At 47.8% G+C, this 27,352-nt stretch overlaps 1 protein-coding gene across 1 annotated transcript in view; it reads right to left on the bottom strand.

The window, feature by feature from the left end:
• Positions 1-27,352, bottom strand: part of map3k22 (mitogen-activated protein kinase kinase kinase 22) — a 164,845-nt gene that overhangs the window by 74,060 nt on the left and 63,433 nt on the right. The window contains 2 exon segments of the mRNA XM_065019206.1: positions 10,458-10,522; positions 21,424-21,497. Of these exon segments, the coding sequence (XP_064875278.1) occupies positions 10,458-10,522; positions 21,424-21,497 (139 nt within the window).

Here is a 27,352-nt window from a genome sequence, read left to right as displayed (position 1 = left end):
CAACAGGTGTAGTAGACCTTACAGTGAAATGCTGAATACAACAGGTGTAGTAGACCTCACAGTGAAATGCTGAATACAACAGGTGTAGTAGACCTTACAGTGAAATGCTGAATACAACAGGTGTAGTAGACCTCACAGTGAAATGATGAATACAACAGGTGTAGGTAAACCTTACAGTGAAATGCTGAATACAACAGGTGTAGGTAGACCTTACAGTGAAATGCTGAATACAACAGGTGTAGTAGACCTCACAGTGAAATGATGAATACAACAGGTGTAGTAGACCTCACAGTGAAATGCTGAATACAACAGGTGTAGTAGACCTTACAGTGAAATGCTGAATACAACAGGTGTAGTAGACCTCACAGTGAAATGCTGAATACAACAGGTGTAGTAGACCTCACAGTGAAATGATGAATACAACAGGTGTAGTAGACCTCACAGTGAAATGCTGAATACAACAGGTGTAGTAGACCTTATAGTGAAATGCTGAATACAACAGGTGTAGTAGACCTCACAGTGAAATGCTGAATACAACAGGTGTAGTAGACCTTACAGTGAAATGCTGAATACAACAGGTGTAGTAAACCTTACAGTGAAATGCTGAATACAACAGGTGTAGTAGACCTCACAGTGAAATGCTGAATACAACAGGTGTAGTAGACCTTACAGTGAAATGCTGAATACAACAGGTGTAGTTAGACCTCACAGTGAAATGCTGAATACAACAGGTGTAGTAGACCTTACAGTGAAATGCTGAATACAACAGGTGTAGTAGACCTCACAGTGAAATGCTGAATACAACAGGTGTAGTAGACCTCACAGTGAAATGCTGAATACAACAGGTGTAGTAGACCTTACAGTGAAATGCTGAATACAACAGGTGTAGTAGACCTCACAGTGAAATGCTGAATACAACAGGTGTAGTAGACCTCACAGTGAAATGCTGAATACAACAGGTATAGTAGACCTCACAGTGAAATGCTGAATACAACAGGTATAGTAGACCTCACAGTGAAATGCTGAATACAACAGGTGTAGTAGACCTCACAGTGAAATGCTGAATACAACAGGTGTAGTAGACCTTACAGTGAAATGCTGAATACAACAGGTGTAGTAGACCTCACAGTGAAATGCTGAATACAACAGGTGTAGTAGACCTCACAGTGAAATGCTGAATACAACAGGTGTAGTAGACCTTACAGTGAAATGCTGAATACAACAGGTGTAGTAGACCTTACAGTGAAATGCTGAATACAACAGGTGTAGTATACCTCACAGTGAAATGCTGAATACAACAGGTGTAGTAGACCTTACAGTGAAATGCTGAATACAACAGGTGTAGGTAGACCTTACAGTGAAATGCTTAATACAACAGGTGTAGTAGACCTTACAGTGAAATGCTGAATACAACAGGTGTAGTAGACCTTACAGTGAAATGCTGAATACAACAGGTGTAGTAGACCTTACAGTGAAATGCTGAATACAACAGGTGTAGTAGACCTTACAGTGAAATGCTGAATACAACAGGTGTAGTAGACCTTACAGTGAAATGCTGAATACAACAGGTGTAGTAGACCTTACAGTGAAATGCTGAATACAACAGGTGTAGTAGACCTCACAGTGAAATGCTGAATACAACAGGTGTAGTAGACCTTACAGTGAAATGCTGAATACAACAGGTGTAGTAGACCTCACAGTGAAATGCTGAATACAACAGGTGTAGTAGACCTTACAGTGAAATGCTGAATACAACAGGTGTAGTAGACCTCACAGTGAAATGCTGAGTACAACAGGTGTAGTAGACCTCACAGTGAAATGCTGAATACAACAGGTGTAGTAGACCTCACAGTGAAATGCTGAATACAACAGGTATAGTAGACCTCACAGTGAAATGATGAATACAACAGGTGTAGTAGACCTCACAGTGAAATGCTGAATACAACAGGTGTAGTAGACCTTACAGTGAAATGCTGAATACAACAGGTGTAGTAGACCTCACAGTGAAATGCTGAATACAACAGGTGTAGTAGACCTTACAGTGAAATGCTGAATACAACAGGTGTAGTAGACCTTACAGTGAAATGCTGAATACAACAGGTGTAGTATACCTCACAGTGAAATGCTGAATACAACAGGTGTAGTAGACCTTACAGTGAAATGCTGAATACAACAGGTGTAGGTAGACCTTACAGTGAAATGCTTAATACAACAGGTGTAGTAGACCTTACAGTGAAATGCTGAATACAACAGGTGTAGTAGACCTTACAGTGAAATGCTGAATACAACAGGTGTAGTAGACCTTACAGTGAAATGCTGAATACAACAGGTGTAGTAGACCTTACAGTGAAATGCTGAATACAACAGGTGTAGTAGACCTTACAGTGAAATGCTGAATACAACAGGTGTAGTAGACCTTACAGTGAAATGCTGAATACAACAGGTGTAGTAGACCTCACAGTGAAATGCTGAATACAACAGGTGTAGTAGACCTTACAGTGAAATGCTGAATACAACAGGTGTAGTAGACCTCACAGTGAAATGCTGAATACAACAGGTGTAGTAGACCTTACAGTGAAATGCTGAATACAACAGGTGTAGTAGACCTCACAGTGAAATGCTGAGTACAACAGGTGTAGTAGACCTCACAGTGAAATGCTGAATACAACAGGTGTAGTAGACCTCACAGTGAAATGCTGAATACAACAGGTATAGTAGACCTCACAGTGAAATGATGAATACAACAGGTGTAGTAGACCTCACAGTGAAATGCTGAATACAACAGGTGTAGTAGACCTCACAGTGAAATGCTGAATACAACAGGTGTAGTAGACCTTACAGTGAAATGCTGAATACAACAGGTGTAGTAGACCTCACAGTGAAATGCTGAATACAACAGGTGTAGTAGACCTCACAGTGAAATGCTGAATACAACAGGTGTAGTAGACCTTACAGTGAAATGCTGAATACAACAGGTGTAGTATACCTCACAGTGAAATGCTGAATACAACAGGTGTAGTAGACCTTACAGTGAAATGCTGAATACAACAGGTGTAGGTAGACCTTACAGTGAAATGCTTAATACAACAGGTGTAGTAGACCTTACAGTGAAATGCTGAATACAACAGGTGTAGTAGACCTTACAGTGAAATGCTGAATACAACAGGTGTAGTAGACCTTACAGTGAAATGCTGAATACAACAGGTGTAGTAGACCTTACAACAGGTGTAGTAGACCTTACAGTGAAATGCTGAATACAACAGGTGTAGTAGACCTCACAGTGAAATGCTGAATACAACAGGTGTAGTAGACCTTACAGTGAAATGCTGAATACAACAGGTGTAGTTAGACCTCACAGTGAAATGCTGAATACAACAGGTGTAGTAGACCTTACAGTGAAATGCTGAATACAACAGGTGTAGTAGACCTTACAGTGAAATGCTGAATACAACAGGTGTAGTAGACCTTACAGTGAAATGCTGAATACAACAGGTGTAGTAGACCTCACAGTGAAATGCTGAATACAACGGGTGTAGGTAGACCTTACAGTGAAATGCTGACTACAACAGGTGTAGTAGACCTTACAACAGGTGTAGTAGACCTTACAGTGAAATGCTGAATACAACAGGTGTAGTAGACCTTACAGTGAAATGCTGAATACAACAGGTGTAGTAGAACTCACAGTGAAATGCTGAATACAACAGGTGTAGTAGACCTCACAGTGAAATGCTGAATACAACAGGTGTAGTAGACCTTACAGTGAAATGCTGAATACAACAGGTGTAGTAGACCTCACAGTGAAATGCTGAATACAACAGGTGTAGTAGACCTCACAGTGAAATGCTGAATACAACAGGTGTAGTAGACCTTACAGTGAAATGCTGAATACAACAGGTGTAGTAAACCTTACAGTGAAATGCTGAATACAACAGGTGTAGTAGACCTCACAGTGAAATGCTGAATACAACAGGTGTAGTAGACCTTACAGTGAAATGCTGAATACAACAGGTGTAGTTAGACCTCACAGTGAAATGCTGAATACAACAGGTGTAGTAGACCTCACAGTGAAATGATGAATACAACAGGTGTAGTAGACCTTACAGTGAAATGCTGAATACAACAGGTGTAGTAGACCTTACAGTGAAATGCTGAATACAACAGGTATAGTAGACCTCACAGTGAAATGATGAATACAACAGGTGTAGTAGACCTTACAGTGAAATGCTGAATACAACAGGTGTAGTAGACCTTACAGTGAAATGCTTAATACAACAGGTGTAGTAGACCTTACAGTGAAATGCTGAATACAACAGGTGTAGTAGACCTTACAGTGAAATGCTGAATACAACAGGTGTAGTAGACCTTACAGTGAAATGCTGAATACAACAGGTGTAGTAGACCTTACAGTGAAATGCTTAATACAACAGGTGTAGTAGACCTTACTGTGAAATGCTGAATACAACAGGTGTAGTAGACCTTACAGTGAAATGCTGAATACAACAGGTGTAGTAGACCTCACAGTGAAATGCTGAATTACAACAGGTGTAGTAGACCTTACAGTGAAATGCTGAATACAACAGGTGTAGTAGACCTCACAGTGAAATTCTGAATACAACAGGTGTAGTAGACCTTACAGTGAAATGCTGAATACAACAGGTGTAGTAGACCTCACAGTGAAATGCTGAGTACAACAGGTGTAGTAGACCTCACAGTGAAATGCTGAATACAACAGGTGTAGTAGACCTCACAGTGAAATGCTGAATACAACAGGTATAGTAGACCTCACAGTGAAATGATGAATACAACAGGTGTAGTAGACCTCACAGTGAAATGCTGAATACAACAGGTGTAGTAGACCTTACAGTGAAATGCTGAATACAACAGGTGTAGTAGACCTCACAGTGAAATGCTGAATACAACAGGTGTAGTAGACCTTACAGTGAAATGCTGAATACAACAGGTGTAGTAGACCTTACAGTGAAATGCTGAATACAACAGGTGTAGTATACCTCACAGTGAAATGCTGAATACAACAGGTGTAGTAGACCTTACAGTGAAATGCTGAATACAACAGGTGTAGTATACCTCACAGTGAAATGCTGAATACAACAGGTGTAGGTAGACCTTACAGTGAAATGCTTAATACAACAGGTGTAGTAGACCTTACAGTGAAATGCTGAATACAACAGGTGTAGTAGACCTTACAGTGAAATGCTGAATACAACAGGTGTAGTAGACCTTACAGTGAAATGCTGAATACAACAGGTGTAGTAGACCTTACAGTGAAATGCTGAATACAACAGGTGTAGTAGACCTTACAGTGAAATGCTGAATACAACAGGTGTAGTAGACCTCACAGTGAAATGCTGAATACAACAGGTGTAGTAGACCTTACAGTGAAATGCTGAATACAACAGGTGTAGTAGACCTCACAGTGAAATGCTGAATACAACAGGTGTAGTAGACCTTACAGTGAAATGCTGAATACAACAGGTGTAGTAGACCTCACAGTGAAATGCTGAGTACAACAGGTGTAGTAGACCTCACAGTGAAATGCTGAATACAACAGGTGTAGTAGACCTCACAGTGAAATGCTGAATACAACAGGTATAGTAGACCTCACAGTGAAATGATGAATACAACAGGTGTAGTAGACCTCACAGTGAAATGCTGAATACAACAGGTGTAGTAGACCTCACAGTGAAATGCTGAATACAACAGGTGTAGTAGACCTTACAGTGAAATGCTGAATACAACAGGTGTAGTAGACCTCACAGTGAAATGCTGAATACAACAGGTGTAGTAGACCTCACAGTGAAATGCTGAATACAACAGGTGTAGTAGACCTTACAGTGAAATGCTGAATACAACAGGTGTAGTATACCTCACAGTGAAATGCTGAATACAACAGGTGTAGTAGACCTTACAGTGAAATGCTGAATACAACAGGTGTAGGTAGACCTTACAGTGAAATGCTTAATACAACAGGTGTAGTAGACCTTACAGTGAAATGCTGAATACAACAGGTGTAGTAGACCTTACAGTGAAATGCTGAATACAACAGGTGTAGTAGACCTTACAGTGAAATGCTGAATACAACAGGTGTAGTAGACCTTACAGTGAAATGCTGAATACAACAGGTGTAGTAGACCTTACAGTGAAATGCTGAATACAACAGGTGTAGTAGACCTTACAGTGAAATGCTGAATACAACAGGTGTAGTAGACCTTACAGTGAAATGCTGAATACAACGGGTGTAGGTAGACCTTACAGTGAAATGCTGACTACAACAGGTGTAGTAGACCTTACAACAGGTGTAGTAGACCTTACAGTGAAATGCTGAATACAACAGGTGTAGTAGACCTTACAGTGAAATGCTGAATACAACAGGTGTAGTAGACCTCACAGTGAAATGATGAATACAACAGGTGTAGTAGACCTCACAGTGAAATGCTGAATACAACAGGTGTAGTAGACCTTACAGTGAAATGCTGAATACAACAGGTGTAGTAGACCTCACAGTGAAATGCTGAATACAACAGGTGTAGTAGACCTCACAGTGAAATGCTGAATACAACAGGTGTAGTAGACCTTACAGTGAAATGCTGAATACAACAGGTGTAGTAAACCTCACAGTGAAATGCTGAATACAACAGGTGTAGTAGACCTCACAGTGAAATGCTGAATACAACAGGTGTAGTAGACCTTACAGTGAAATGCTGAATACAACAGGTGTAGTTAGACCTCACAGTGAAATGCTGAATACAACAGGTGTAGTAGACCTTACAGTGAAATGCTGAATACAACAGGTGTAGTAGACCTTACAGTGAAATGCTGAATACAACAGGTGTAGTAGACCTTACAGTGAAATGCTGAATACAACAGGTGTAGTAGACCTCACAGTGAAATGCTGAATACAACGGGTGTAGGTAGACCTTACAGTGAAATGCTGACTACAACAGGTGTAGTAGACCTTACAACAGGTGTAGTAGACCTTACAGTGAAATGCTGAATACAACAGGTGTAGTAGACCTTACAGTGAAATGCTGAATACAACAGGTGTAGTAGACCTCACAGTGAAATGCTGAATACAACAGGTGTAGTAGACCTCACAGTGAAATGCTGAATACAACAGGTGTAGTAGACCTTACAGTGAAATGCTGAATACAACAGGTGTAGTAGACCTCACAGTGAAATGCTGAATACAACAGGTGTAGTAGACCTCACAGTGAAATGCTGAATACAACAGGTGTAGTAGACCTTACAGTGAAATGCTGAATACAACAGGTGTAGTAAACCTTACAGTGAAATGCTGAATACAACAGGTGTAGTAGACCTCACAGTGAAATGCTGAATACAACAGGTGTAGTAGACCTTACAGTGAAATGCTGAATACAACAGGTGTAGTTAGACCTCACAGTGAAATGCTGAATACAACAGGTGTAGTAGACCTTACAGTGAAATGCTGAATACAACAGGTGTAGTAGACCTCACAGTGAAATGCTGAATACAACAGGTGTAGTAGACCTCACAGTGAAATGCTGAATACAACAGGTGTAGTAGACCTTACAGTGAAATGCTGAATACAACAGGTATAGTAGACCTCACAGTGAAATGATGAATACAACAGGTGTAGTAGACCTTACAGTGAAATGCTGAATACAACAGGTGTAGTAGACCTTACAGTGAAATGCTGAATACAACAGGTATAGTAGACCTCACAGTGAAATGATGAATACAACAGGTGTAGTAGACCTCACAGTGAAATGCTGAATACAACAGGTGTAGTAGACCTCACAGTGAAATGCTGAATAGAGGTAGAGGGGGAGACAAGGAGAGGTAGAGGGGGAGGAAGTAGTCTCATTGAGATTAAAAACCTATTTTCCAAGAGAGACCTGGCTCAGTGTGCTGACCAGAGACAAGGGGAGGTAGAGGGGGAGGAAGTAGAGGTAGAGGGGAGGAAGTAGAGGTAGAGGGGGAGACAAAGAGAGGTAGAGGGGGAGACAAAGAGAGGGGAGACAAGGAGAGGGGGAGACAAGGAGAGGGGGAGACAAGGAGAGGTAGAGGGGGAGACAAGGAGGAGACAAGGAGGAGGTAGAGGGGGAGACAAGGAGGAGGTAGAGGGGGAGACAAGGAGAGGTAGAGGGGAGACAAGGAGAGGTAGAGGGGAGACAAGGAGAGGTAGAGGGGGAGACAAGGAGAGGTAGAGGGGGAGACAAGGAGAGGTAGAGGGGGAGACAAGGAGAGGTAGAGGGGGAGACAAGGAGAGGTAGAGGGGAGACAAGGAGAGGTAGAGGGGGAGACAAGGAGAGGTAGAGGGGAAGACAAGGAGGAGGTAGAGGGGAAGACAAGGAGGAGGTAGAGGGGGAGACAAGGAGAGGTAGAGGGGAGACAAGGAGTGGTAGAGGGGGAGACAAGGAGAGGTAGAGGGGAGACAAGGAGAGGTAGAGGGGAGACAAGGAGAGGTAGAGGGGAGACAAGGAGAGGTAGAGGGGAGACAAGGAGGAGGTAGAGGGGAGACAAGGAGGAGGTAGAGGGAGACAAGGAGGAGGTAGAGGGGGAGACAAGGAGGAGGTAGAGGGGGAGACAAGGAGGAGGTAGAGGGGGAGACAAGGAGGAGGTAGAGGGGAGACAAGGAGAGGTAGAGGGGAGACAAGGAGAGGTAGAGGGGAGACAAGGAGAGGTAGAGGGGAGACAAGGGAGGTAGAGGGGGAGACAAGGGGAGGTAGAGGGGAGACAAGGAGAGGTAGAGGGGAGACAAGGAGAGGTAGAGAGGGGGAGACAAGGAGAGGTAGAGGGGGAGACAAGGAGAGGTAGAGGGGAGACAAGGAGAGGTAGAGGGGGAGACAAGGGAGGTAGAGGGGGAGACAAGGGGAGGTAGAGGGGGAGACAAGGGGAGGTAGAGGGGGAGACAAGGAGAGGTAGAGGGGAGACAAGGAGAGGTAGAGGGGGAGACAAGGAGAGGTAGAGGGGGAGACAAGGAGAGGTAGAGGGGGAGACAAGGAGAGGTAGATGGGGAGACAAGGAGAGGTAGAGGGGAGACAAGGAGAGGTAGAGGGGAGACAAGGAGAGGTAGAGGGGGAGACAAGGAGAGGGGGAGACAAGTGGAAGATAAATGGGGAGACAAGGGGGAGGTAGATGGGGAGGAAGTAGAGGTAGATGGGGAGGAAGTAGAGGTATATGGGGAGGAAGTAGTCTCATTGAGATTAAACACCAAGAGAGACCTGGCTCAGTGTGCTGACCAGAGACAAGGGGAGGTAGATGGGGAGGAAGTGGTCTCATTGAGATTAAACACCAAGAGAGACCTGGCTCAGTGTGCTGACCAGAGACAAGGGGAGGTAGATGGGGAGGAAGTGGTCTCATTGAGATTAAACACCAAGAGAGACCTGGCTCAGTGTGCTGACCAGAGACAAGGGGAGGTAGATGGGGAGGAAGTAGTCTCATTGAGATTAAACACCAAGAGAGACCTGGCTCAGTGTGCTGACCAGAGACAAGGGGAGGTAGATGGGGAGGAAGTGGTCTCATTGAGATTAAACACCAAGAGAGACCTGGCTCAGTGTGCTGACCAGAGACAAGGGGAGGTAGATGGGGAGGAAGTAGTCTCATTGAGATTAAACACCTATTTTCCAAGAGAGACCTGGCTCAGTGTGCTGACCAGAGACAAGGGGAGGTAGAGGGGGAGGAAGTAGAGGTAGAGGGGGAGGAAGTAGAGGTAGAGGTAGAGGAAGTAGAGGTAGAGGAAGTAGAGGTAGAGGAAGTAGAGGTAGAGGAAGTAGTAGAGGTAGAGGAAGTAGAGGAAGTAGAGGTAGAGGGGGAGGAAGTAGAAGTAGAGGTAGAGGGGGAGGAAGTAGAGGTAGAGGAAGTAGAGGTAGAGGAAGTAGAGGTAGAGGAAGTAGAGGTAGAGGAAGTAGAGGTAGAGGGGGAGGAAGTAGAGGTAGATGGGGAGGAAGTAGAGGTAGAGGAAGTAGAGGTAGAGGAAGTAGAGGGGGAGGAAGTAGAGGGGAGGAAGTAGAGGGGGAGGAAGTAGAGGGGGGGAAGTAGAGGTAGATGGGGAGGAAGTAGAGGTAGAGGGGGAGGAAGTAGAGGTAGAGGGGGAGGAAGTAGAGGAAGTAGAGGTAGAGGAAGTAGAGGTAGAGGAAGTAGAGGTAGAGGGGGAGGAAGTAGAGGTAGATGGGGAGGAAGTAGAGGTAGAGGAAGTAGAGGTAGAGGGGAGGAAGTAGAGGTAGATGGGGAGACAAGGGGAAGGTAGAGGGGGAGGAAGTAGAGGTAGAGGGGGAGGAAGTAGAGGTAGAGGGGGAGGAAGTAGAGGTAGAGGGGGAGGAAGTAGAGGTAGAGGGGGAGGAAGTAGAGGTAGAGGGGGAGGAAGTAGCCAAAAGTAGCCAATAAAGTGTCAGACATCATTACATCATATAACACAAAGGACCACGTTGAGCAGGAAGGTCAGAATGAACCCATACCTCGGTGTCCTTCATAGTTGAGGCTCAGATAGTTGTTGTCTCGGTTGTTCTGGGGAAAAGGAGGGCTGAGAAAAAAAGAGAGTAGAGAGAAACAAGAGAGAGAGAAATGAGAGAGAGAGAGAAACGAAATTGGTTATGTGAAATTTCCCAGAACATTCATTAGGTCGCAGCAAATGTTCTCATGAGAAAAAAAAACTGTTGCGCTGATGACTAGAGAATGTTTGTATAACACATTCGCTTGATGTTCCCAGAACGTTTTATAACAATCTGGTGGGGATATCATAAAAGCTATGTTCCCAAAACAGTCCAGTTCTGCACTGGGCAAAACATTTTCTGTCATCAGTTATATGAAATGGTGCCAATTTTGTACAGTCACTACGTATGGTGACTAGTAAGAATGGTGAAATCTCTGTTGTTTATCATTTGATTGCTACTACATTTAGAAAGCATTTCAAAATTCCACATGTGTTGAATATAAAACAGAGTATACAGAGCCTTCAGAAGGTATTCACACCCTTTTTCCCTATTTTGTTGGGCTCTCGAGTGGCGCAGCGGTCTAAGGCGCTGCATCGCAGTGCTAGAGGCGTCACTACAGACACCCTGGTTCGAATCCAGGCTGTATCACAACCGGCCGTGGTTGGGAGTCCCATAGAGCGGCGGACAATTGGCCCAGCGTCTTCCGGGTTTGGCCGGGGTGGGTACAACTTTTACAACTAGGCAAGTCCGTTAAGAACAAATTCTCATTTACAATGATGGCCTACCTGCCTTGTTCAGGGGAACAGTGGGTTAACTGCCTTGTCCAGGGGAACAGTGGGTTAACTGCCTTGTCCAGGGGAACAGTGGGTTAACTGCCTTGTCCAGGGGAACAGTGGGTTAACTGCCTTGTTCAGGGGAACAGTGGGTTAACTGCCTTGTTCAGGGGAACAGTGGGTTAACTGCCTTGTTCAGGGGAACAGTGGGTTAACTGCCTTGCTCAGGGGAACAGTAGGTTAACTGCCTGTTCAGGGGAACAGTGGGTTAACTGCCTTGTTCAGGGGAACAGTGGGTTAACTGCCTTGTTCAGGGGAACAGTGGGTTAACTGCCTTGTTCAGGGGAACAGTGGGTTAACTGCCTTGTTCAGGGGAACAGTGGGTTAACTGCCTTGTTCAGGGGAACAGTGGGTTAACTGCCTTGTTCAGGGGAACAGTGGGTTAACTGCCTTGTTCAGGGAACAGTGGGTTAACTGCCTTGTTCAGGGAACAGTGGCTTAACTGCCTTGTTCAGGGGAACAGTGGGTTAACTGCCTTGTTCAGGGGAACAGTGGGTTAACTGCCTTGTTCAGGGGAACAGTGGGTTAACTGTCTTGTTCAGGGGAACAGTGGGTTAACTGTCTTGTTCAGGGGAACAGTGGGTTAACTGTCTTGTTCAGGGGCAGAATGACAGATTTTGACCTTGTCAGCTCGAGGATTCAATCCAGCAACCTTTCGGTTACTGGCCCAACGATCTACGACCACTAGGTCGACCTGCTGGTTACTAGTCCAATGCTCTAACCACTAGGCTACCTGCTGGTTACTGGCCCAACGCTCTAACCACTAGGCTACCTGCTGGTTACTGGCCCAACGATCTAACCACTAGGCTACCTGCTGGTTACTGGCCCAACGATCTAACCACTAGGCTACCTGCTGGTTACTGACCCAACACTCTAACCACTAGGATACCTGCTGGTTACTGGCCCAACGATCTAACCACTAGGCTACCTGCTGGTTACTGTCCCAACGATCTTACCACTAGGCTACCTGCTGGTTACTGGCCCAACGCCTCTAACCACTAGGCTACCTGCTGGTTACTGGCCCAACGCCTCTAACCACTAGGCTACCTGCTGGTTACTGGCCCAACGCTCTAACCACTAGGCTACCTGCTGGTTACTGGCCCAACACTCTAACCACTAGGCTACCTGCTGGTTACTGTCCCAACGCCTCTAACCACTAGGCTCTAACCACTAAGCTACCCGCTGGTTACTGTCCCAACGATCTAACCACTAGGCTACATGCTCTAACCACTAGGCTACCTGCTGGTTACTGGCCCAACGATCTAACCACTAGGCTACCTGCTGGTTACTGGCCCAACGATCTAACCACTAGGCTACCTGCTGGTTACTGGCCCAACGCTCTAACCACTAGGCTACCTGCTGGTTACTGGCCCAACGATCTAACCACTAGGCTACCTGCTGGTTACTGGCCCAAGGCCCTAACCACTAGGCTACCTGCTCTAACCACTAGGCTACCTGCTGGTTACTGGCCCAACGATCTAACCACTAGGCTACCTGCTCTAACCACTAGGCTACCTGCTGGTTACTGGCCCAACGATCTAACCACTAGGCTACCTGCTGGTTACTGGCACAACACTAACCACTAGGCTACCTGCTCTAACCACTAGGCTACCTGCTCTAACCACTAGGCTACCTGCTGGTTACTGGCACAACACTAACCACTAGGCTACCTGCTGGTTACTGGCACAACACTAACCACTAGGCTACCTGCTGGTTACTGGCACAACACTAACCACTAGGCTACCTGCTCTAACCACTAGGCTACCTGTTGGTTACTGGCCCAACGATCTAACCACTAGGCTACCTGCTGGTTACTGGCCCAACGATCTAACCACTAGGCTACCTGCTGGTTACTGGCCCAACGCCCTAACCACTAGGCTACCTGCTCTAACCACTAGGCTACCTGCTGGTTACTGGCCCAACGATCTAACCACTAGGCTACCTGCTCTAACCACTAGGCTACCTGCTGGTTACTGGCCCAACGATCTAACCACTAGGCTACCTGCTGGTTACTGGCACAACACTAACCACTAGGCTACCTGCTCTAACCACTAGGCTACCTGCTCTAACCACTAGGCTACCTGCTGGTTACTGGCACAACACTAACCACTAGGCTACCTGCTGGTTACTGGCACAACACTAACCACTAGGCTACCTGCTGGTTACTGGCACAACACTAACCACTAGGCTACCTGCTGGTTACCACTAGGCTACCTGCTGGTTACTGGCCCAACACTAACCACTAGGCTACCTGCTCTAACCACTAGGCTACCTGCTGGTTACTGGCCCAACGATCTAACCACTAGGCTACCTGCTGGTTACTGGCCCAACGATCTAACCACTAGGCTACCTGCTGGTTACTGGCACAACACTAACCACTAGGCTACCTGCTCTAACCACTAGGCTACCTGCTGGTTACCACTGGCTACCTGATCTAACCACTAGGCTACCTGCTCTAACCACTAGGCTACCTGCTGGTTACTGGCCCAACGATCTAACCACTAGGCTACCTGCTGGTTACTGGCACAACACTAACCACTAGGCTACCTGCTCTAACCACTAGGCTACCTGCTCTAACCACTAGGCTACCTGCTGGTTACTGGCACAACACTAACCACTAGGCTACCTGCTGGTTACTGGCACAACACTAACCACTAGGCTACCTGCTGGTTACTGGCACAACACTAACCACTAGGCTACCTGCTGGTTACTGGCACAACACTAACCACTAGGCTACCTGCTCTAACCACTAGGCTACCTGTTGGTTACTGGCCCAACGATCTAACCACTAGGCTACCTGCTGGTTACTGGCCCAACGATCTAACCACTAGGCTACCTGCTGGTTACTGGCCCAACGCCCTAACCACTAGGCTACCTGCTCTAACCACTAGGCTACCTGCTGGTTACTGGCCCAACGATCTAACCACTAGGCTACCTGCTCTAACCACTAGGCTACCTGCTGGTTACTGGCCCAACGATCTAACCACTAGGCTACCTGCTGGTTACTGGCACAACACTAACCACTAGGCTACCTGCTCTAACCACTAGGCTACCTGCTCTAACCACTAGGCTACCTGCTGGTTACTGGCACAACACTAACCACTAGGCTACCTGCTGGTTACTGGCACAACACTAACCACTAGGCTACCTGCTGGTTACTGGCACAACACTAACCACTAGGCTACCTGCTGGTTACTGGCACAACACTAACCACTAGGCTACCTGCTGGTTACTCGCACAACACTAACCACTAGGCTACCTGCTCTAACCACTAGGCTACCTGCTGGTTACTGGCCCAACGATCTAACCACTAGGCTACCTGCTCTAACCACTAGGCTACCTGCTCTAACCACAAGGCTACCTGCTCTAACCACTAGGCTACCTGCTCTAACCACTAGGCTTCCTGCTGGTTACTGGCCCAACGATCTAACCACTAGGCTACCTGCTGGTTACTGGTACAACACTAACCACTAGGCTACCTGCTGGTTACTGGCACAACACTAACCACTAGGCTACCTGCTGGTTACTGGTACAACACTAACCACTAGGCTACCTGCTGGTTACTGGCACAACACTAACCACTAGGCTACCTGCTGGTTACTGGTACAACACTAACCACTAGGCTACCTGCTGGTTACTGGCACAACACTAACCACTAGGCTACCTGCTGGTTACTCGCACAACACTAACCACTAGGCTACCTGCTCTAACCACTAGGCTACCTGCTGGTTACTCGCACAACACTAACCACTAGGCTACCTGCTGGTTACTCGCACAACACTAACCACTAGGCTACCTGCTCTAACCACTAGGCTACCTGCTGGTTACTGGCACAACACTAACCACTAGGCTACCTGCTGGTTACTCGCACAACACTAACCACTAGGCTACCTGCTGGTTACTGGTACAACACTAACCACTAGGCTAACTGCTGGTTACTGGCACAACACTAACCACTAGGCTAACTGCCTTGCCTAGTTTAAATAAAGGTTAAATAAAATAAAAAATAAACAGGCTGAATTTAAAATGGATTAAATGTCAAAGTGGAATAATGTTTTTAGAATGTTTACAAATTAATAAAAATGAACATAATTCCCTTAACAAGTCACATAAGTTGCAACAAGGCACTAAAGTTATACTGCAAAAAAAGACAACGTTATGGGTATGGAGGGAGTGCGTTATGGGTATGGAGGGAGTGCGTTATGGGTATGGAGGGAGTGCGTTATGGGTATGGAGGGAGTGCGTTATGGGCATGGAGGGAGTGCGTTATGGGCATGGAGGAGTGCGTTATGGGCATGGAGGGGAGTGCGTTATGGGCATGGAGGGGGTAGGAGGGAGGCGTTATGGGCATGGAGGGAGTGCGTTATGGGCATGGAGGAGTGCGTTATGGGTATGGAGGGAGTGCGTTATGGGCATGGAGGGAGTGCGTTATGGGCATGGAGGGAGTGCGTTATGGGCATGGAGGGAGTGCGTTATGGGCATGGAGGGAGTGCGTTATGGGCATGGAGGGAGTGCGTTATGGGCATGGAGGGAGTGCGTTATGGGCATGGAGGGAGTGCGTTATGGGCATGGAGGGAGTGCGTTATGGGTATGGGGTAGGGGAGTGCGTTATGGGTATGGAGGGAGTGCGTTATGGGTATGGAGGGAGTGCGTTATGGGTATGGAGGGAGTGCGTTATGGGTATGGAGGGAGTGCGTTATGGGTATGGAGGGAGTGCGTTATGGGTATGGAGGGAGTGCGTTATGGGTATGGAGGGAGTGCGTTATGGGTATGGAGGGAGTGCGTTATGGGTATGGAGGGAGTGCGTTATGGGTATGGAGGGAGTGCGTTATGGGTATGGAGGGAGTGCGTTATGGGTATGGGGAGTGCGTTATGGGTATGGAGGGAGTGCGTTATGGGTATGGAGGGTGCGTTATGTGGAGGAGTGCGTTGTGGGCATGGAGGGATGGAGGGAGTGCGTTGTGGGCATGGAGGGAGTGCGTTGTGGGCATGGAGGGAGTGCGTTGTGGGCATGGAGGGAGTGCGTTGTGGGCATGGAGGGAGTGCGTTATGGGCATGGAGGGAGTGCGTTATGGGTATGGAGGGAGTGCGTTATGGGTATGGAGGGAGTGCGTTATGGGTATGGAGGGAGTGCGTTATGGGTATGCTTGTAGTCGGCAACGACTGGAGAGTTTCAAGATAAAACAAATATACGAAATAGAGCTAAGCACAGGCAGAGGAAAACCTGGTTCAGTCTGCTTTCCACCAGACACTGAGACATGAAGCACAGGCAACTTGACAGAATGAAGAATTTAGAAAAGAACCAGGTGCAAATATTGTACAGTCCTGGAGTGGAAAACTCTTAGAGACTTACCCAGAAAACTCACAGCTCTAATCGCTGCCCAAGGGGATTCTATAAAGTATTGATTCAGGGTTATAAATACTTATGTAAACTAGATTATTTCTGTATTTTATTTTCAATCAATTTGCAAACATTTTGAGAGAAACGAAAAACGAGAGCAAGAGAAACGAGAGTGAAGAAAAACGATAGAGAGAGAGAAGAGAAACGTCATTATGGGGTATTGCGTGTAGATAGGTGAGAAAAAAAACAACGTAATCCATTTTAAATTCAGGCTGTAACACAATGTGGAATAAATCAAGAGGTGTGAATACTTTAAAGGAACAGTGCATTTGGAAAGGATTCAGACCTCTTCCCCTTTTCCACATTTTATTACCTTACGGACTTATTCTGAAATGGGTTAAATTAATTAAAATCCTCATCGATCTACAAACAATACCCCATAATGACATCACAATACCCCATAATGACATCACAATACCCCATAATGACATCACAATACCCCATAATGACATCACAATACCCCATAATAACAAAGAGAAAACAGGTTAACATTTTTGCAAATGTATTAAAAATTAAAAACAGAAATACCTTATTTACAAATACTCTCTAATCTTGACACTAGGTGCTATACTGTAGACAGCACCAGCCCCTGGAGAGCCCTGTAGCTGCGGACGGTTTAACTGCCGTACCAAGCGGTGATACAGCCCGACAGGATGCTCTCATTGGTTTATCTGTAGAAGTTTGAGAGGATCTTAGGGGCCAAGCTGAATTTCTTAAAGCCTCCTGAGGTTGAAGAGGTGCTGTTGTGCCATCTTCATTCACCATGTCTGTGTGGATGGAACATTTCAGCCTGCCAGTGCAGGTTACCACCTTGTCCACTGCGGCCCTGTTGATGTGGATGGGGTCATGCTCCCTCTGCTGTCTCCTGAAGTCCAGACTGCCAGTGCAGGTTACCACCTTGTCCACTGCGGCCCTGTTGATGTGGATGGGGTCATGCTCCCTCTGCGGTCTCCTGAAGTCCACGATCAGCTCCTTTATTCGGTTGACGTCAAGGAAGAGGTTATTTTCCAGGAACCACTCCGCCACTGAGTAATGATCTCGGCCGCAAACTTGATGATTGAGTTGGAGGCGTGCATGGCCATGTAGCCATGAGTGAACAGGGAGTACAGGAGAGGGCTCAGAACGCACCCTTGTGGGGCCCCCGTGTTGAGGATCAGCGGAGTAGAGATGTTGTTTCCTACCGTCACCACCTGGGGGCGGCCCGTCAGGAAATCCAATACCCAGTTGCACAGGGCGGGGTCGAGACCCAGGGTCTGGAGCTTGATGATGAGTTTGGAGGGCACTATGGTGTTAAATGCTGAGCTGTAGTCAATGAACAGCATTCTCACATAGGTATTCCTCTTGTCCAGATGGGTTAGGGCAGTGTGCAGTGTGGTTGCGATTGCGTCGTCTGTGGACCTATTTGGGCGGTAAGCAAATTGGAGTGGGTCTAGGGTGTCAGGTAGGGTGGAGGTGATATGGTCCTTGACTAGTCTCTCAAAGCACTTCATGATGACGGAAGTGAGTGCTACGGGGCGGTAGTCGTTTAGCTCAGTTACCTTAGCTTTCTTGGGAACAGGAACAATGGTGGACATCTTGAAGCAAGTGGGGACAGCAGACTGGGATAGGGAGTGATTGAATATGTCCGGAAACACACATCTAACGCTGTGTGTGTGTGTCTGAACCAGTGTGTTGTGAGGCAGACGGCAGGGGAGACCCAGGATGAGAGGGCACGGCGCCCACTGGAGGGGAAAGTTCCAGAAACGTATCCTGTCATTGTTCCCCTGTCCACTGTCTAGATAACACTTGTGTAGGTAGAGGTCTCTCTCACACACACACACACACACACACAGCTTGTGTAGGTAGAGCCGTTTCCCTCTCTCTCTCTCAGTAACATGCTGGCCACACCGCTCGTGTCCCAAACTTGGCTCTATTTGTGACGCTCGACACACTGCAAGTCCTGCCTCTCCCAACTCGTCATTGATTTTTAGGAGCATAGACCCACGTGGGTGATTGAAAGATGAACTGAGGTCCACACTCCAGTCCAGTTGGTGGTGGTAATGCACCTTAAAGTTGGTTGCAAACCGCCATATAAAGTCCAAAGAAGAAGAAGCCTGAAGGAGGAGAGATTGTTTCTAGTAAACTTTGTTTACCCTTTTATCTGTGGATTAATTGTAGGAGTAGAGGACCTTGTGCATTTCAGATAAAATAACAACCCAATGTTTATATCCCAGGACATATTAGCTAGCAACAGCAACTGGATGGATAAATTGCCATAAATGTTTAATGCCTTTCGACCTGCCCCTAATTAATATAAATGGTTCAGAGTTCGTTTTGATATTTTAACCTGCATGTCCTGATCGCTTCTGTTGTCGGTTGACAAAATCAACATGCGTGCGATGGTGCACGCGGACGAGCGGTCTGGACACTATATAATGTTCAAAGTCAATATGCATATTGCAGTCTCTCGCCTTGAAGGTGACCTCTAAAGCCGAAACAACAGCTGAACACGACCCGCAGACTGGACACGTCCGCACCTGGTCGCCCTCCGGGCAGAACCAACTTCAGTTCAAAACAGTCTGTCAACAGATCAGTCTACTAACCAGACAGTCAACAGATCAGTCTACTAACCAGACAGTCAACAGATCAGTCTACTAACCAGACCGTCTACTAACCAGTCAGTCAACAGATCAGTCTACTAACCAGACCGTCTACTAACCAGTCAGTCAACAGATCAGTCTACTAACCAGTCAGTCAACAGATCAGTCTACTAACCAGACAGTCAACAGATCAGTCTACTAACCAGACAGTCAACAGATCAGTCTACTAACCAGACAGTCAACAGATCAGTCTACTAACCAGACAGTCAACAGATCAGTATACTAACCAGACAGTCAACAGATCAGTCTACTAACCAGACAGTCAACAGATCAGTCTACTAACCAGTCAGTCAACAGATCAGTCTACTAACCAGACAGTCAACAGATCAGTCTACTAACCAGACAGTCAACAGATCAGTCTACTAACCAGACAGTCAACAGATCAGTCTACTAACCAGACAGTCAACAGATCAGTCTACTAACCAGTCAGTCAACAGATCAGTCTACTAACCAGACAGTCAACAGATCAGTCTACTAACCAGACAGTCAACAGATCAGTCTACTAACCAGACAGTCAACAGATCAGTCTACTAACCAGACAGTCAACAGATCAGTCTACTAACCAGTCAGTCAACAGATCAGTCTACTAACCAGACAGTCAACAGATCAGTCTACTAACCAGTCAACAGATCAGTATACTAACCAGACCGTCTACTAACCAGACAGTCAACAGATCAGTCTACTAACCAGACCGTCTACTAACCAGACAGTCAACAGATCAGTATACTAACCAGACCATCTACTAACCAGTCAGTCAACAGATCAGTCTACTAACCAGACAGTCAACAGATCAGTCTACTAACCAGACAGTCAACAGATCAGTCTACTAACCAGACAGTCAACAGATCAGTCTACTAACCAGACAGTCAACAGATCAGTCTACTAACCAGACAGTCAACAGATCAGTCTACTAACCAGACAGTCAAAAGATCAGTTTACTAACCAGACAGTCAACAGATCAGTCTACTAACCAGTCAGTCAACAGATCAGTCTACTAACCAGTCAGTCAACAGATCAGTCTACTAACCAGTCAGTCAACAGATCAGTCTACTAACCAGACAGTCAACAGATCAGTCTACTAACCAGTCAGTCAACAGATCAGTCTACTAACCAGACAGTCAACAGATCAGTCTACTAACCAGTCAGTCAACAGATCAGTCTACTAACCAGACAGTCAACAGATCAGTCTACTAACCAGACAGTCAACAGATCAGTCTACTAACCAGACAGTCAACAGATCAGTCTACTAACCAGACAGTCAACAGATCAGTCTACTAACCAGACAGTCAACAGATCAGTCTACTAACCAGACAGTCAACAGATCAGTTTACTAACCAGACAGTCAACAGATCAGTCTACTAACCAGTCAGTCAACAGATCAGTCTACTAACCAGTCAGTCAACAGATCAGTCTACTAACCAGACAGTCAACAGATCAGTCTACTAACCAGTCAGTCAACAGATCAGTCTACTAACCAGACAGTCAACAGATCAGTCTACTAACCAGACAGTCAACAGATCAGTCTACTAACCAGACAGTCAACAGATCAGTCTACTAACCAGACAGTCAACAGATCAGTCTACTAACCAGTCAGTCAACAGATCAGTCTACTAACCAGACAGTCAACAGATCAGTCTACTAACCAGTCAACAGATCAGTATACTAACCAGACCGTCTACTAACCAGACAGTCAACAGATCAGTCTACTAACCAGACAGTCAACAGATCAGTCTACTAACCAGACAGTCAACAGATCAGTATACTAACCAGTCAGTCAACAGACTCTAGTTAATAGACTGGTCCTGCTCTCTCTCTCTCTGCCCTTTAGAGCTCTTGCTCTCCTCCCCCCCCCCCCTCCTCCTCCTCCTCATCCCCCCTCTCTCTCCAGCCTCCTCCGCTCTCCTCCTCTCCCTCCCCACTCCTCCTCCCTACCCCCACTCCTCCTCCTCCTCCTCCTCCTCATCCCCCCTCTCTCTCCAGCCTCCTCCTCTCATCCTCCTCTCCCCCCTCATGTGTTTCTGAACAGTATAATCACTACACACTCCACATTATTGACAACAAACATAACTAATTTACATACATAGATGTTTCATATCCCAGAGAAGTAAGGGTCTCACCTGTCCAATGCTTGGTCTATTGATTGACAGCTGCTGGACAGAGAGTTGCCTGCACTCCCAAAGGGCTCCAGCAACTGAAGAAAACAACAGAATCATCACATTGTTAGCCTTACTATGACTGAGACAGAGACGTACGAGGGAACAGACGCATTTGACTGAGACAGAGACGTACGAGGGAACAGACACATTTGACTGAGACAGAGATGTACGAGGGAACAGACACATTTGACTGAAACAGAGACGTACGAGGGAACAGACGCATTTGACTGAGACAGAGATGTACGAGGGAACAGACGCATTTGACTGAGACAGAGACGTACGAGGGAACAGACATTTGACTGAGACAGAGATGTACGAGGGAACAGACGCATTTGACTGAGACAGAGATGTACGAGGGAACAGACGCATTTGACTGAGACAGAGACGTACGAGGGAACAGACGCATTTGACTGAGACAGAGACTGAGACAGACTGAGACAGAGACGATTTGAGGGAACAGACGCATTTGACTGAGACAGAGACGTGCGAGGGAACAGACGCATTTGACTGAGACAGAGATGTACGAGGGAATAGACGCATTTGACTGAGACAGAGACGTACGAGGGAACAGACGCATTTGACTGAGACAGAGACGTACGAGGGAACAGACGCATTTGACTGAGACAGAGACGTACGAGGGAACAGACGCATTTGACTGAGACAGAGATGTACGAGGGAACAGACGCATTTGACTGAGACAGAGATGTACGAGGGAACAGACGCATTTGACTGAAACAGAGACGTACGAGGGAACAGACACATTTGACTGAAACAGAGACGTACGAGGGAACAGACGCATTTGACTGAGACAGAGATGTACGAGGGAACAGACACATTTGACTGAGACAGAGATGTACGAGGGAACAGACGCATTTGACTGAGACAGAGATGTACGAGGGAATAGACGCATTTGACTGAAACAGAGACGTACGAGGGAACAGACATTTGACTGAGACAGAGATGTACGAGGGAACAGACGCATTTGACTGAGACAGAGACGTACGAGGGAACAGACGCATTTGACTGAGACAGAGATGTACGAGGGAACAGACGCATTTGACTGAGACAGAGATGTACGAGGGAACAGACACATTTGACTGAGACAGAGACGTACGAGGGAACAGACGCATTTGACTGAGACAGAGATGTACGAGGGAACAGACACATTTGACTGAGACAGAGATGTACGAGGGAATAGACGCATTTGACTGAAACAGAGACGTACGAGGGAACAGACATTTGACTGAGACAGAGATGTACGAGGGAACAGACGCATTTGACTGAAACAGAGACGTACGAGGGAACAGACGCATTTGACTGAAACAGAGACGTACGAGGGAACAGACGCATTTGACTGAGACAGAGATGTACGAGGGAATAGACGCATTTGACTGAAACAGAGACGTACGAGGGAACAGACATTTGACTGAGACAGAGATGTACGAGGGAATAGACGCATTTGACTGAGACAGAGACGTACGAGGGAACAGACATTTGACTGAGACAGAGATGTACGAGGGAACAGACGCATTTGACTGAAACAGAGACGTACGACGCAGGACTGAACAGACGCATTTGAACAGAAACTGAGACAGAGACGTACGAGGGAACAGACGCATTTGACTGAGACAGAGATGTACGAGGGAACAGACACATTTGACTGAGACAGAGATGGGTACCGGTACTGAGTAATGATAACTAGACTATATACACAGGGAACAGTACGATTTAACTAGACTGACCAGACTGAGTAATGATAACTAGGCTATATACACAGGGTACCAGTACGAGGAACAGACATTTGACTGAGACAGAGATATACACAGGGTACCAGTACTGAGTCAATGATAACATGGCTATATACACAGACCAGTACTGAGTAATGATAACTAGGCTCTATACACAGGGTACCAGTACTGAGTAATGATTTGACTACTGAGATAACAGACTATATACACAGGGTACCAGTACTGAGTAATGATAACTAGAATACACAGGGTACCAGTACTGAGTAATGATAACACATTTGACTGAGACAGAGATGTTATATACGAGGGAACAGACTGATTTGATAACTGAGACAATAGATGGGTACCAGTACTGGGAAACAGACAATTTGACTGAGACAGATATACACAGGGTACCAGTACTGGGAACAGACACATTTGACTAATGAGACAGGGTACCAGTACTGAGTAATGATAACTAGACTATATACACAGGTACTACTGAGTAATGATAACTAGACTATATACACAGGGTACCAGTACTGAGTAATGATAACTAGACTATATACACAGGGTACCAGTACTGAGTAATGATAACTAGACAATATACACAGGGTACCAGTACTGAGTAATGATAACTAGGTTATATACACAGGGTACCAGTACTGAGTAATGATAACTAGGCTATATACACAGGGTACCAGTACTGAGTAATGATAACTAGACAATATACACAGGGTACCAGTACTGAGTAATGATAACTAGACTATACAGGGTACCAGTACTGAGTGGAGGTGCAGGGGTATGAGGTCGTTGAGGTAGAAGTGTACGTATAACTAGGAATGAAGTGACCGATAATAAACAGTAGCAGCAGCGTTGTCGTGTCCTTCTTCACAACTGTGTTGGTGGGAGTGGACAATGATAGATCCTTAGTGATGTGGACACCGAGGAACTTGAAGCTCTCTACCCACCCACTACAGCCCCCATCGATGTGGATGGCCCTCCGTTTCCTGTAGTTCACAATCATCTCCTTTGTCTTGATCATGTTGAAGGGAAAGGTTGTACTCCTGGCACCACACTGCCAGGTCTCTGACCTCTCCTTATAGGCTGTGTCATCGTTGTCGGTGATCAGGCCTACCACCAGGTCTCTGACCTCCTCCCTGTAGGCTGTCTCGTCGTTGTCGGTGATCAGGCAAACCACCAGGTCTCTGACCTCCTCCCTGTAGGCTGGTCTCCTCCCCTGTGTCTCGTCGGTGGTGATCAGGCCTACCACCAGGTCTCTGACCTCCTGTAGGCTGTCTCGTGTTGTCGGTGATCAGGCCTGGCTGTCTCGTCTCCAGGTCTCTGACCTCCTCCCTGTAGGCTGTCTCGTCGTTGTCGGTGATCAGGCCTACCACCAGGTCTCTGACCTCCTCCCTGTAGGCTGTCTCGTCGTTGTCGGTGATCAGGCCTACCACCAGGTACCACCAGGTCTCTGACCTCCTCCCTGTAGGCTGTCTCGTCGTTGTCGGTGATCAGGCCTACCACCAGGTCTCTGACCTCCTCCCTGTAGGCTGTCTCGTCGTTGTCGGTGATCAGGCCTACCACCAGGTCTCTGACCTCCTCCCTGTAGGCTGTCTCGTCGTTGTCGGTGATCAGGCCTCCACCAGGTCTCTGACCTCCTCCCTGTAGGCTGTCTCGTCGTTGGCCTCGGTGATCAGGCCTGACCACCAGGTCTCTGACCTCCTCCCTGTAGGCTGTCTCGTCGTTGTCGGTGATCAGGCCTACCACCAGGTCTCTGACCTCCTCCCTGTAGGCTGTCTCGTGATCAGGCCTACCACCAGGTCTGTCCTCCCTGGTGATCAGGCCTACCACCAGGTCTCTGACCTCCTCCCTGTAGGCTGTCTCTCCAGGCCTCTCCTCTGTTGTCGGTGATCAGGCCTACCACCAGGTCTCTGACCTCCTCCTCGTGTTGTCTCGGTGATCAGGCCTACCACCAGGTCTCTGACCTCCTCCCTGTAGGCTGTCTCGTCCTCCCTGGTGATCAGGCCTACCACCAGGTCTCTGACCTCCTCCCTGTAGGCTGTCTCGTCGTTGTCGGTGATCAGGCCTACCACCAGGTCTCTGACCTCCTCCCTGTAGGCTGTCAGGCCTACCACCAGGTCTCTGACCTCCTCCCTGTAGGCTGTCTCGTCGGTGATCAGGCCTACCACCAGGTCTCTGACCTCCTCCCTGTAGGCTGTCTCGTCGTTGTCGGTGATCAGGCCTACCACCAGGTCTCTGACCTCCTCCCTGTAGGCTGTCTCGTCGTTGTCGGTGATCAGGCCTACCACCAGGTCTCTGACCTCCTCCCTGTAGGCTGTCTCGTCGTTGTCGGTGATCAGGCCTACCACCAGGTCTCTGACCTCCTCCCTGTAGGCTGTCTCGTCGTTGTCGGTGATCAGGCCTACCACCAGGTCTCTGACCTCCTCCCTGTAGGCTGTCTCGTGATCAGGCCTACCACCAGGTCTCTGACCTCCTCCTCTGTAGGCTGTCTCGTCGTTGTCGGTGATCAGGCCTACCACCAGGTCTCTGACCTCCTCCCTGTAGGCTGTCTCGTCGTTGTCGGTGATCAGGCCTACCACCAGGTCTCTGACCTCCTCCCTGTAGGCCCTGGCCTACCTCCTCCCTGTAGGCTGTCTCGTCGTTGGCTGTCTCTGACCTCCTCCCTGTAGGCTGTCTCGTTGTCGGTGATCAGGCCTACCACCAGGTCTCTGACCTCCTCCCTGTAGGCTGTCTCGTCGTTGTTGATCAGTACCACCAGGTCTCTGACCTCCTCCCTGGGCTGTCTCGTCGGTGATCAGGCCTACCACCAGGTCTGACCTCTCCCTGTAGGCTGTCTCATCGTTGTCGGTGATCAGGCCTACCACCAGGTCTCTGACCTCCTCCCTGTAGGCTGTCTCGTCGTTGTCGGTGATCAGGCCTACCACCAGGTCTCTGACCTCCTCCCTGTAGGCTGTCTCGTCGTTGTCGGTGATCAGGCCTACCACCAGGTCTCTGACCTCCTCCCTGTAGGCTGTCTGTCGTTGTCGGTGATCAGGCCTGGTCTCCTCCCTGTCTCGTTGTCGGTGATCAGGCCTACCACCAGGTCTCTGACCTCCTCCCTGTAGGCTGTCTCGTCGTTGTCGGTGATCAGGCCTACCACCAGGTCTCTGACCTCCTCCCTGTAGGCTGTCTCGTCGTTGTCGGTGATCAGGCCTACCACCAGGTCTCTGACCTCCTCCCTGTGGCTGTCTCCCTGATCAGGCCTACCACCAGGTCTCTGACCTCCTCCCTGTAGTCTCGTCGCGGTGATCAGGCCTACCACCAGGTCTCTGACCTCCTCCCTGTCTCGTGTTGTCGGTGATCAGGCCTACCACCAGGTCTCTGACCTCCTCCCTGTAGGCTGTCCGTCGTCGGTTGTCGATCAGGCCTACCACCAGGTCTCTGATCAGGCTGTCTATCCACCACCAGGTCTCTGACCTCCTCCCTGTAGGCTGTCTCGTCGTTGTCGGTGATCAGGCCTACCACCAGGTCTCTGACCTCCTCCCTGTCTCGTCGTTGTCGGTGATCAGGCTGTCTCGTCCTCCCTGTTGTCGGTGATCAGGCCTACCACCAGGTCTCTGACCTCCTCCCTGTAGGCTGTCTCGTCGTTGTCGGTGATCAGGCCTACCACCAGGTCTCTGACCTCCCTGTAGGCTGTCTCTGACAGGCCTCCCCAGGTCTCTGACCTCCTCCCTGTAGGCTGTCTCGTCGTTGTCGGTGATCAGGCCTACCACCAGGTCTCTGACCTCCTCCCTGTAGGCTGTCTCGTCGTTGTCGGTGATCAGGCCTACCACCAGGTCTCTGACTGTCTCGTCCCTACCACCAGGTCTCTGACCTCCTCCCTGTAGGCTGTCTCGTCGGTGATCAGGCCTACCACCAGGTGATCAGGCTGTCCTACCCTACCACCAGGTCTCTGACCTCCTCCCTGTAGGCTGTCTCGTCGTTGTCGGTGATCAGGCCTGACCACCAGGTCTCTCTGACCTCCTCCCTGTAGGCTGTCTCGTCGTTGTCGGTGATCAGGCCTACCACCAGGTCCACCTCCTCCCTGGTCTCTGACAGGCTCCTCCCAGGCCACCAGGTCCCTGACCTCCTCCCTGTAGGCTGTCTCGTCGTTGTCGGTG

This window comes from Oncorhynchus nerka, linkage group LG6, assembly GCF_034236695.1.
Source record: "Oncorhynchus nerka isolate Pitt River linkage group LG6, Oner_Uvic_2.0, whole genome shotgun sequence".
In the NCBI taxonomy this organism is placed as follows: Eukaryota; Metazoa; Chordata; class Actinopteri; order Salmoniformes; family Salmonidae; genus Oncorhynchus; species Oncorhynchus nerka.
This window is presented reverse-complemented; position numbering and strand designations above follow the sequence as displayed.